General features: G+C 45.0%; 1 protein-coding gene and 4 non-coding genes across 5 annotated transcripts; all 5 read left to right on the top strand.

The window, feature by feature from the left end:
* The first annotated feature begins 702 nt into the window (after nt 1–702).
* On the top strand, nt 703–7607 carry HSPA8 (heat shock protein family A (Hsp70) member 8). The gene is made up of 9 exons (XM_066606600.1): nt 703–860; nt 3158–3364; nt 3449–3654; nt 4469–4621; nt 5207–5762; nt 5989–6191; nt 6389–6587; nt 6783–7015; nt 7218–7607. The coding sequence occupies exons 2-9, from the start codon at nt 3160–3162 to the stop codon at nt 7401–7403; spliced, it is 1941 nt and encodes a 646-aa protein (XP_066462697.1). The 5' UTR covers nt 703–860; nt 3158–3159; the 3' UTR covers nt 7404–7607.
* LOC136572098 (small nucleolar RNA SNORD14) lies at nt 4658–4756 on the top strand. Its single transcript, XR_010785754.1, has one exon. It is a non-coding gene; the product is annotated as a small nucleolar RNA SNORD14 (small nucleolar RNA).
* On the top strand, nt 5819–5917 carry LOC136572100 (small nucleolar RNA SNORD14). Its single transcript, XR_010785756.1, has one exon. It is a non-coding gene; the product is annotated as a small nucleolar RNA SNORD14 (small nucleolar RNA).
* On the top strand, nt 6612–6710 carry LOC136572099 (small nucleolar RNA SNORD14). The gene has a single exon (XR_010785755.1). It is a non-coding gene; the product is annotated as a small nucleolar RNA SNORD14 (small nucleolar RNA).
* On the top strand, nt 7047–7145 carry LOC136572097 (small nucleolar RNA SNORD14). The gene has a single exon (XR_010785753.1). It is a non-coding gene; the product is annotated as a small nucleolar RNA SNORD14 (small nucleolar RNA).
* Nucleotides 7608–12678: the final 5071 nt, after the last annotated feature.

Genomic DNA, 12678 nt, shown 5'->3' with positions numbered 1-12678 from the left:
TTTCATATCTGGGCTGGACTCTATAGACTTGAGGCCAGCTTCACCCTAAATCGCCTATTTGTACAGCAGTTTATGACTCTACTGCTCGGTAGCCATGTCACTACAGGACAACAAACCCTAACAGCAGGCACCACGTGACCGCCTGAATCTCCCCATTACACAACCCTCTCCTCAGAATCACCACATGAGGAGACGTTTACCCAGCAACCACAACCGCTGCTGAATGGACGCCAGTGATTGGCTGCCTTTTCCCGCGATGTGTACCACGTGATTCTACCAACCATTCACAACGGCCGCACTGAAATACCGCCCAAATAAGACCCGCCATTTTTCTTTCGGGCAACCAGTTTTTAACACAAAGCTCCATAAAATAATATCATATGCGGCATATATAATATCATGTCGCACTATCACTGCCACGTCCTGTCGTTTTATTACGACCACTAGTTCCGAAGCAAATCTTGCTTCCCAATACGGAATTCATGCTTGTTTGGTACTGATAGTAACGACTACACCGATATATCCGTCACATATTTATTCACAGGGTAGTCAGCGATACAATAATCCCTCCAGTCTGTGTACAAAACTAAAGATGGCGGCGGCAATCCCTCCCCTCACAACGAGGAAAGCCGGCTTAATGCGGACACTAGAATGTTCCAGAAGATGACGAGATTTGCGTCACGTGTCTGCACTCAGCGCGCTAATTGGTTGGAGGGGCGGTGACGTCGCTGAGACTTCTGGAAGCTTCTGAGGGGCTATAAAAAGGCGCCGGCACTATCACTCCTCCTCATTCCACAAGCAAGCAGCTCGGAGACGGCGAGCAGCTCCGTAGAGACCAAGGACAGCTAACCGCAGTGCAGGTACGTGGAGGCCCAGGGGCGGCCCCGGCGGCTGTTACAGCCGGTTTCTCCTCACGTATGAGGCGGGTTGTGTGTAATGCCGAGATTGCTGTTTATTATTACTTATGACTAGCGCTTATTTATTATACCCCGTCCTGCAGCTACTGCTCTGAATGGCTGTTATCTATTATTGTATTTACGGCTGTGTAGCTACAAGGCTCGGCGGAGGGGAGGTGTGATGTCACGTGCTCATCTGCTAAAATGGCGGCTGCTTCACTGAAAATGGCCTCCATGTGGGTCATGAAGGGTTAATGTCCTCAGCTAGTCTGCTCAGTCTATGGGCTTTTGCTCCTGTATCCATGCTGCTACTTAAGTATATGGAAATGACAATCCTAATGGGTGCTAGTGAAAAAACATCATTTCTGGGGTGCCTTTTATTAGTGAGGGGATTAGGTGCCATAAGTGCTTTGTGTTTGCATAGAAAAATGGAATGTATATATATTTTTTTTCTCTTTTCCCACTGATTTCTGTGAGTTCTTTGGAAAATGAAAGCCAAGTGCTGTCAGGGCTCTTTATTACAGGGACTGTTAACACTGTGCCATTGTTCCTGGGGGGGGGGGGGCTGTATTTACAGGAGCGCCTCCCTGCACTCATACAAAAGTGACTGTCTTTGTCTATCTCCTGTTCTCAGTCAGGGCCACAAGTACAACCTGCTGCAGACTTCCTAGTTTTGGGTGATTCTGGTCTAAGAATCCTCCATTACTTATTCTGGGGCCGTGACCCACAGTGGGTGCAGGCGAGGGGCTCTTAGAATTACATGTTTATAGACAGAAGTGTTTAATGGCAAACCACTGCAGTTCCAGGGGGGATGGTATATGTGGGTCAGGGCTTCTCCAGGGGCATACTATTGATGCCCAATTATCAGCTCAGCTGTCAGTGGAAGTCTGCGCCGCCTCTGTATAGTGGCCGGTGCTTGTAACTACAGGCACAGCTCATTGATTTCAATGAGGGCTGGCAAGGTGTGGAGGCTTCCCCGCCAACCTCTGTGCTTGCAGCACTGACAGCATGTGCCGGCTCAGCTAATTGGTGGAGGACCCCGGCAGATCAACTATTGATAAACTATCCTGATGGGTCATCAGTATTTACCTGGAGGACCCCTGAGCTGCATCACCCCTGTTATTACACCTCCTAGCAGCAAACGGCATTTTGTCTTTCTGGTTCCAAAGAAACTGGACTAGCCCTAAGGTGCAGGTGTGGCTGCCCCCTGGTGGTTTCTGCCCCAAATATCAGCTTGGTGATGTAACTTTAAGTGCCTGTCCCAGGAAAGCACATGGCCGCCATGGAGGCTTTGTTTAGACTTCTCTTACCAGAATGGCCGTTGATCCGAATGAGCGCTACATAATATGACCCATCCTCCATAGTAGATGCTGCTTTGGCAGCACATGTCTAGAGGACTACATGAAGTAGTCCCGGGTATTCATGAGCTGCTACACCCACTGGCTGCTGTTTGCCTGTTTATAGAAGGCTGTTGGTCATTGGCTGGAGGGCGGGGTGGGTGTGGCTAGCTGCAGCTGATGACTGTGCAGGACTACTTCTGTGTCTGGCTGCTACTATGGTAATAAAATGCAAGTTTCTCAAACTACTGCACAGATCCCCACAGCAGACAGATCACTAATCTGCGACGGGCACTACCCGATGGTGCATTCAGTGAGGGCGTTGCAAAAGAGATTGTGTAAGCCCATCCCTCTCAGGGTGTCTATGTAACTGCTGTGGGTTTTGAGAATCCTCCATTTTTTTGAAAACCCCATGTAGATGGGGTTTTAAAAAAAATCCTCATCTATTTTGCTACTACTGTAAATCCATCCAGTGTGAAGTCTTCCATCCCAAAAAGCCTTTTCAGGCAATGTTCACATGCATAAAACAAACATCTTTGCCTGCTGCAGATCAGAGGGTGATGGGTGGTCATATGCTGTACATGATACATGACCTTTTAGTAGCTATGGAATACCACAACTCAAGCTTTAATTGGTTGGTCACTAGAATGAATGCTGCTGGAGCAGGCGTATGTGGTTTCTCTTTTATGCACTGAACAACCCCTTTAACTAGTTTCATGTCAAGTTGCTGATACTGGGCCATGTGACTGATGTAGCCAATCATTAGTGGAAAGCCGCAGCAGTCATGTGACCCAGTGTCCGTTGTCATTAGCCCACCTGAAACATATCTGGTAGCCGTGACTTTGTAGCAGTTGAGCCTAATGTTGAATGTCTATAATAGGATATGCGGCAGCACTAATATATTAAATTCCTTTTGTGTTTCAGAGATGTCTAAGGGACCAGCAGTCGGTATTGATCTTGGCACCACCTACTCCTGTGTGGGTGTCTTCCAGCATGGCAAGGTGGAAATCATTGCCAATGACCAGGGCAACAGGACCACGCCCAGTTATGTTGCTTTCACTGACACAGAAAGGCTGATTGGTGATGCTGCCAAAAATCAAGTGGCCATGAATCCAACAAATACAGTTTTTGGTAAGTTTTTAAAAGTGCAAAAATGTTTAATTAAATTCCTATTGTTGGGCAGAGATGCTGATTAGCGGTTTTGGTTTGTCTTAGATGCCAAGCGACTGATCGGCCGCCGATTTGATGACACTGTTGTACAGTCTGACATGAAGCATTGGCCTTTCAATGTTATAAGTGACAGCGGAAGACCCAAGGTCCAAGTTGAATACAAAGGAGAGACCAAGACTTTCTATCCAGAAGAAATTTCCTCCATGGTCTTGACAAAGATGAAGGAGATTGCAGAAGCCTACCTCGGCAAGGTAGTGTAGACTTCCTTGGGTAATTTACTGTACACAGTTGGGAGAGAAATAGAAACTTAAGCCCTCATGCTTCTGAAAGTTGGGTAACTCATTACCAGCTGGCATGGGGGCTTGGCATACATGATCCCTCGCCATTGAACTTTATAACACGTTTCCCTCTAGATCTTAATGAGAGGTTATGTAAGTGCCGCCAGTTCTCATAATGGTAGGGCTTTAAATCCCAACAAACTGCTTGCAGTAAAGCTTGGTATAGACCTATGACATAAATAACTTATCCCCAAATATTTAAGGATTGATACATCCTTGACTGTTGTCCTAAAGCTCACTAGTCCCTATAAAGAAGTCGTCTTGTCAGATTGCTTTCAGATGCAACAGTGTGATGGATAAACCTTTTCACAAAGATCCAAGGCGTTCTTTAATCAGATCAGCTGACTAGCTGCATACAAAAAAAATTAGATCAAGATTAGTTAACATTTATATACTTAAAAGCTCGCTGAGCTTGACTTGCAGCTGTCATTCTGGTGCATGTCTTAACACGTATTTCTGTGCAGAATTCGTTCTTTAAAAGGTGAATTCTGTACCACATCAACTTTTGCATGGGTTTTGTACATCTCGCGTGTGGCTTTTAAAGGTGGAATCCACTAGATTTTACTGTGAACATGGCCTAAGAATAGAGTATATCCTGCCCACAAAGTACCTTCCGTTGTACTTAAGTGTAAGAAAGCAGACTGAGCAAGAGCTGCTTTGGGTAAATTGATCTTGTACCACTGGAAAGTGAAAACTATAACTGGAATGTAACCCTTTTATTTTGCAGACTGTGACTAATGCTGTCATCACTGTCCCTGCCTACTTTAATGACTCCCAGCGTCAGGCTACCAAGGATGCCGGTACCATTTCTGGACTCAATGTACTCCGTATCATTAATGAACCAACTGCTGCAGCCATTGCTTATGGACTGGACAAAAAGGTAACTTGTAATGTGCAACCTGTAACTCTCTATGAATCACTGTGATGATTGTTTCCAAAGCCATTCGTAGTTTCCACCAGACCAGAGCTGCGAGGCTCATGATGGTTCTAACGCCTTCCTTGGATGTCTGAGTGATTCTTTAGTTTCTTGCTAATCTCTACTGCTTGAACTGTTTTACTGAATGCACCAGAAAATCAGACTTGTGCTAGAATTTACACTATTCACACATAGCTGGCCTCAGCATAGCTCCTCCCTCACACCAGCATGCCCACAACTCATCTGTTCTCATGTTAAGTTGCCATGCTTGAGATCTTCTGCAAAGCAGTCCAGCCTTGTTTTAAAAAAATAAGTGATCTGCTTTAAAGCGCTGATCTGTAACAATCACTTTTCTGTCAGGAAGGGTCCAGGCTGTAGATTCACACTTGTTTCCCCTGTAAGTGCTTGGATACTTTTTATTTTTTAAATTGCACACTGATAACATACCAAATGAATTGTTTCAAAAGTGAACTTATTTCTTTTCCATTGTTATCACTTTATGGCCAAAGCGGATTTCTGTTTCTGACCGTTTCAAAACTCAATCTACAGGTTGGAGCGGAAAGAAATGTGTTAATCTTTGATCTGGGTGGTGGCACTTTTGATGTGTCCATCCTGACCATTGAAGATGGCATCTTTGAAGTGAAGTCTACAGCTGGAGACACTCATCTGGGTGGTGAAGATTTTGATAACAGAATGGTGAATCACTTTGTAGCTGAATTCAAGAGGAAGCACAAGAAAGACATCATTGACAACAAAAGAGCTGTTCGCCGTCTCCGCACCGCCTGTGAGCGTGCAAAGCGCACACTGTCATCCAGCACCCAAGCTAGCATTGAAATCGACTCTCTGTATGAAGGCATTGACTTCTATACCTCAATCACCAGAGCTCGCTTTGAAGAGCTGAATGCTGATCTCTTCAGAGGAACCCTCGACCCAGTAGAAAAGGCTCTCCGTGATGCTAAGCTTGATAAGTCACAGATCCATGACATTGTGCTAGTTGGTGGATCCACACGTATCCCTAAGATTCAGAAGCTGCTTCAGGATTTCTTCAATGGAAAGGAATTAAACAAAAGCATTAACCCTGATGAGGCTGTAGCCTATGGTGCAGGTATGTATTGCAAGATATCCTGTATTCAGTTTCCACTAAGAACTATATATTTGGATTTGCTGTGATGATTGTTTCCAAAGCCATTCGTAGTTTCCACCAGACCAGAGCTGCGAGGCTCATGATGGTTCTAACGCCTTCCTTGGATGTCTGAGCGTCTCCTACCCTCATCCTGTGAAGTGATATACTGTTAGTTGTTCGGTCTAATATATATTCTGTTTCTTTTCAGCTGTCCAGGCAGCTATCTTGTCTGGAGACAAATCTGAGAACGTGCAGGACCTCCTTCTGCTCGATGTCACCCCTCTGTCTCTGGGTATTGAGACTGCTGGTGGAGTCATGACTGCCCTGATCAAGCGTAACACAACCATTCCAACAAAGCAGACACAGACCTTCACTACCTACTCTGACAACCAGCCTGGTGTCTTGATTCAGGTGAGACACAATAGCTTCTTGGGAGCTTTAGCTTGATTTTATAGCAGTGGTCTCAACATATAGTCTTGCAATTGGATGGCCAGAACTTCTGGCATACAGACTTAAAGGGATGCAGAGTCTTAGTTTTGTAGCACCTGAGCTCCTGTGATGAAGAGGGGTAACTGGTATTTGTTCTAACAGTGGTCTTGTTAATCCAGGTATATGAAGGTGAGAGGGCCATGACAAAGGACAACAACTTGCTGGGCAAGTTCGAGCTGACCGGCATTCCTCCAGCACCTCGTGGTGTTCCTCAGATTGAAGTAACATTTGACATTGATGCCAATGGTATCCTGAATGTGTCTGCAGTGGATAAGAGCACTGGAAAGGAAAACAAGATCACAATTACCAATGACAAAGGTAATTGTCTCTCCTGACTGCTGCCTGCTATGATGACTGTTTCCAAAGCCATTCGTAGTTTCCACCAGACCAGAGCTGCAAGGCTCATGATGGTTCTAACGCCTTCCTTGGATGTCTGAGCGGCTAAACTTGCTAATCCATTAAATGGCATGCACACGAATGGCATAAAGTAACTGAGTTTCATCTTTTAAACAGGTCGTCTGAGCAAGGAAGACATTGAGCGTATGGTGCAAGAGGCTGAGAAGTACAAAGCTGAAGATGAGAAGCAGAGGGACAAGGTTTCTTCCAAGAACTCCCTGGAGTCTTATGCTTTCAACATGAAGGCAACTGTTGAGGATGAGAAACTCCAAGGAAAGATCTGCGATGAGGACAAGCGGAAGATACTTGATAAATGCAATGAGACTATTAACTGGCTGGACAAAAACCAGGTATGTAAGGAAATAAAACCTAGGCATGTAGTCGCTGTGATGAATGTTTCCAAAGCCATTCGTAGTTTCCACCAGACCAGAGCTGCGAGGCTCATGATGGTTCTAACGCCTTCCTTGGATGTCTGAGCGACTAAACCCCTCACTTGTGTATAAAGTCCTTCTTATATGATGCATTATATAACTGACTTTATTCTCTCTTTAGACTGCAGAGAAGGATGAATTCGAGCACCAACAAAAAGAACTTGAGAAGGTCTGCAACCCCATCATTACTAAGCTGTACCAGAGTGCTGGTGGCATGCCAGGTGGAATGCCCGGTGGCTTCCCAGGAGCAGGTGGTGCTCCATCCGGTGGTGCCTCATCTGGACCAACAATTGAAGAGGTCGACTAATCGTTAACTGGAAACGCATTCCCTGACAACTCCTAGGACACAATTGTTTTAATGGCTGTTCCTAATTAATTTCCCATTTAAGCTGCTGTAAAGCTTGTTTTGGGGCATTAATACTTGAATTCACTCCATCAGACACAGAACACCATTGCACTTTACCTGTACTGTAACAAATTGGTCCAGAGAAATAAAGTCTATTTAACTGGCTTCCAGCTTGAGATCCCTTATGTCTCAAATCTTACACTCTGCTATATATTCCCTGTAAATAGTCATTAGATGGGTCTAAACTGTTAAGGTGTTGCTATAGGCAACAGAAGGTCCTGTAACAATGCCTGGTCTCAATTGCCAATGCTGTCTAAATGGCAGTTTTAGAGAATTGTCAGGTGCCAACTTGTAGTTGGAGTACATGACGACTGGCAAAATCAAGCTAGCTGAAAAACCTGCACACCACATGACACAAAGCTAACTTTAGTCAGGATGCAGTTAAAGGTGCAGCAGTGGCTGCTTGATCTAGTATTGTAGTTATAACAAACTGCTTACTCATACATGTGCAAAACTGAAAAATCTACTTCCTGGAGAAACCTACAGCCAAACACATGACTATTCACGTGTCCAGCTCCACACTACATGTTCCCCTGGCTCAGGAACTGACCCATTAGTCAATGTGGGTCCATCTCATAATGGATCCTTCACCCAGGGGATTCTCATCTCCCTTAATGAAGCAGGAGAACTGAATCCTAACAGGTGAACTTAACCTAACTCACGATTGATTAGATAAGATACAAGCGAACTGCTGACCATCTAAAATTGCCATAGGAAATGGTGAGAAAATGACTTGGTTATTGCCTGCAAGCATCTCAGATCTGTAGGCTAGGATTACATGTTTGTGGGGTTGTACCATGAAAGTTGTAATACTATGTTAAATGCAGATTTCATAAATATGGAGTGTACACATCCAAGAGTGTATTCAATCTTCTAATATAAACACAAAGGTAATCCAGTTTCACCAAATACATAGTGAATAAGCAGTGAGTTGGCATGGTGAGGGCAATAAATGGCCACTGGATGGCAGTCTTGGGTATGTACACAAATAGGTGCTAGGCACAGGTTGGGACTACATACTACCGCTGGAGTCAATGGTCACTACTAGTTGTGCTGCTCATAGGGCTCCATCACAGCTCAATTATGGGCTTTCTGCAGCAAATGCTTCATTTTAGCCCTCTAACTGCAGGTCTGCTATGGAGTTAACATGTTGTAGTTCAAGTGTTGCAGAACAGTTTCCCCACAATGTAAAGGAGCTGACATCTCCACATGGCCCATACTGGATCACTGTGTTCAGAAAATCCTGTGATGTTGCAACACTTAAAAGGTGTGTGTGGAGAGTTCCTAAAATCTTCACATGTTGCAGCAAGCACACCTATGTCCCACAGTCACTCTGCAGTTAAGCACAGCTGAATATTTAGGGGTTTGTTCTGGGAAGACCGCAGTAAATCACAAAAGTGCTTTAAAGGCTTCTGCAATCCTGACCCAACTTCACAATTTGTCTGAATTGTATAAGGCGTCTTCACACGTCATTTCCATTAGGGGCTTTCTGCAGTGGGAAACCATAGGAACCAAAGTCACTTGTGCAGATTTGGCTTCCAAACCTTTATTTTTTGGGGGGGGATTAGTAATTTTTCCAGGATTTGAAATCACTTTTTTTTTTCTTAGCTGCAGAATTGTGGTAATCTCCATACCATAAGGCTGCATTCACACAGGGCGGATTTGCCGCGGCAAATCCACCTGTGGCCGCTAATCTCTGCATTAGCCAGCCATGTGGACAAGATTTCTCAAATCTCGTCCACACGGGCCGGCCAATCCGCTGCGGTAAGTCAGTCAATGTCCCATCTTTGGGTGTTCACTCAAAACACCTCACCCATTGTTCAATGGGGCCAGTAGAAGCCTCGCACAGTGATGAGGCCTTTGTAACGAACTCCTTACATCCAGGAGCAAATTGCACGTTGGCAAACAATATCAGACTATCCCCACACTTGCTCATGTTTAATTCTCCTTGGGCCACTCGCGCAGCCTGCTTTTACAGCGTTTAGCGCTGCATTGACACTCCATTGAGTGCTGTAAAATGCCTCCATAGATTTCACTGGTTTCTCAGATTAGCGTTTCTTACATGATGGATTTTAAACTCTTGTCAAACACAAACACTGGTTACCCCAGAGCAGGCCTGGCTTTACCTCTATAAACTTTGGTTTTCATTGCAGGTCCTAGCTACTGATTATCTTTTTCTTGTTAGGGAGCAGCCCAGTTTTCTTATGGCTTTACTCTGCTTGACCGGTTTCTCCCTGAACACAAATTAGGAGAAACCTGTCAATTAGGCTTGATGGGAAGCCGCCCATATGATTTCCGTTCCCAGCTGTTTTTTAAAAACCGGTTTTGTTTAGGAAGCGTGCTATTTGTGCCTGTGATTCAGGCGGCATGCTTCTACTGACTGGTATAGATCTGCCATTCAGTGGTGAATGAGGGCCCGTATATTCTATATGCTGCTCTTAGACAATCCTAACTACTCCGAGTACACAAAAGATGAGGTACGGTTACAGTGACTCCAATGTGTCAATTACAATATCCCCTTGTACTGTGATCCTTGGTTGTAGTTGATATGATTAAACACTAGGCGGCAGAAGGCTCTTGTACAAAGAATAGAAATCCTCACGGCCCCCTAGTGCTGCAGAGTATCTCATAGCATAAATGTAGAATTTGCTGCAGATTTACAGTAGAAGTCATGTAGAGATTTTCTGCAACTTATACTCAGTGTTTCTGAAGACTGCAGATTCTAAATCTTATTTCAACCCTTTAAATACAGGGGTTAACAGTCGTGGCGAAATCCGTGGCATTTAGCTTGACTTCACAAAGCAGTCGTCCCCCTGTAAACTCGCAATTTTTGATTGCAGGTTTTTTTTTAACCAAAGCCAGAAGTGAATCCAGCAGGAAGTGCAAGTCCTTCACGGCAGGCTGGTGTCTCTATATTGGTGTTCCCTTTGAGTCCCTGGAGCAAGGACATCTGGAGAAGTCATCATGGAAACATAATGAAAAGGAGGGAGAATGTCTCTATAATGAGGCGCTGTCACCCATGCCTCACTGGGGTTTATAGTGGTAGAACTCCTGACTTGTGTATTATAGTAAATCCTCGTATTACCCATTAGGTCAGATCCTCTGTTATTACTCCTGGAAAGGTATAAGAATTCGCCTAGATGGAGGCGCTAACACAACTGATTTTAACTCTGGAGCTACAGCAGTATTACGCAGCGATTCGTTGAGGGGCAGAAATCGTGGCAGTCGCGATTTGCGATATTTTGTAGCCCATGTTTCCCTACAGAACTGCCTTTTTGTCGCTTGTCTTTAGCCAGCGCTTCCTGGTGAAGGGTTTCAAAAATCCCACTTTCAGGAAGTGCTGGCTCTGATTGGCTAGCCGTGGTGCTCGAGAAACAATCACTGCAACACTCGATAAACCAATCAGCCATTCAATACGATGGGTGTGATTGGTTCATTGAGTGTCGGGAACAGCTAATCGGAGCAAGCGCTTCTTGGAGTTGGGATTTTTGAACCCCTTGACCAGGAAACACTAGGTGAAGACTACAAACAAGTGCAGCGGAGCGGACAGTGCCTATTAGGTAATGTGCGCTAAAACCTCGTGGTTTCGGCAATATGCACGCGACTCATGAGGTTTTGTAGCTCATGTCTCCCTATGGAGGCTTCCTCTGTTGCAGCGCACTGCAGGAAAACGCGATTTATGTGCGGCGCGATGCAACTTTGACAGTAGGAAATCCTACTGTCAAAGCCCTAACCTAAGCCCTAGCTGCATGCAAAAATAAAAAAACAGCATACATCACCTATAAGCGCAGTCAACCCGGCCGCATCTTCTCCCCGTTCCCCGGCACTGTTACTTTTCATCATTATCTTCTGGCTGACGCTTAGCCAATCAGCGCTAGCGCTCGATTAAGCAATCACAGCCATTCATCAAGCGCTGGCAGTGATTGGCTAAATGTCAGCCAATCACAGGCAGTGCTTCCAGGAGGCGGGGATTTTTCAAATGTTTAAATAGGCTTGATCACTAAGGGGTTAATGTATACCTTTCAACCACCTGGATTCAGCAGGACAGTCCCAGATGTAGGGGGCTACCCCAGGAGGCATATTGTACTTCCCGAGGTCAACTGTATCTGTGTCCTCAGGACTCGGACTGGTGGAGCAGGAAGCTGTCTTCCCTGTGCTGCACTATTCACTTTGTAACTGCTAGTGTTTGGAGATTGTGGAGGGGTAGTGTCCACTTCATCCTCCTTCTGGGTGGGGTGCTGCCAAAAAGGATGAGTGATCTGGCAGTAAATACACCCTGTAAAAAAAATCCCGCCCCTAGAAGTTGTCGTCTTGCTGCTAAACTCTGCATGCAGTTAGGGCGGTCTCACACGATCAAATCTGGATTGCGGAATCTGCTATCGTCACTCGTGCGGACGATCCACGGCATTCTGCATCCATTACAAGAATAGAGCGTTCGCATGAGCAGGCAGTGATTGCAATTTCCACTTGTAGAAATAAAATCGCAGCATGCTCTATTTTTGTGCGGATTCCGCATGGATAACTTCCATTGAAGTCAATGGAGACCACCCGAACCACGGCCCATCTGCAATTGACATTATGGATAGGTCGCCCCCCCAGTGTTGCAAGGTGACAGTGCTAACCAATGAGCCACAATCGTTAAAGAAATGCAGTCCTAAGCTCTCACTCATGACCTGAAGGTTTGCATGTTCAGTCCCCACTTGGTTCAGGTAGCCGGCTCAAGGTTGACTCGGCCTTCCATCCTTCTGAGGTCTGTAAAATAAGTACCCAGCTTGGTGGGGGCAATAAATTACTTGAAAACGCTGTGGAATAATTTGGCGCTATACAAATAACAAGATTTTTTTTTAACAAGATTCTTTCTATTTCACTTCTGCTTTATGATTTCTACTTTTAATAAAACTGGATCAGTTAAAAAAAAACACTGCGATTGGCTGCAGCAACCTGTGACATGCCCTACAGCCCGTCCGCAGCTTGTAAAAACAAACCAGGCATGGAGGATGGCGCTGCAACGAAGGAGATGTAAGGCGCTGAGTATAACTATTTTATTATGTTTTGCTATTGGGAAGGAAGATTTAAAAAAGAAAACAACTCAAGACATCCCCTTTAAGGAACTACAATATATTGTAAACATAGTCTACATAAAATATTATCTTTGTGGATTAACCCTTTCCAGTCC

This window comes from Eleutherodactylus coqui, chromosome 6, assembly GCF_035609145.1.
Source record: "Eleutherodactylus coqui strain aEleCoq1 chromosome 6, aEleCoq1.hap1, whole genome shotgun sequence".
In the NCBI taxonomy this organism is placed as follows: domain Eukaryota; kingdom Metazoa; phylum Chordata; class Amphibia; order Anura; family Eleutherodactylidae; genus Eleutherodactylus; species Eleutherodactylus coqui.
This window is presented reverse-complemented; position numbering and strand designations above follow the sequence as displayed.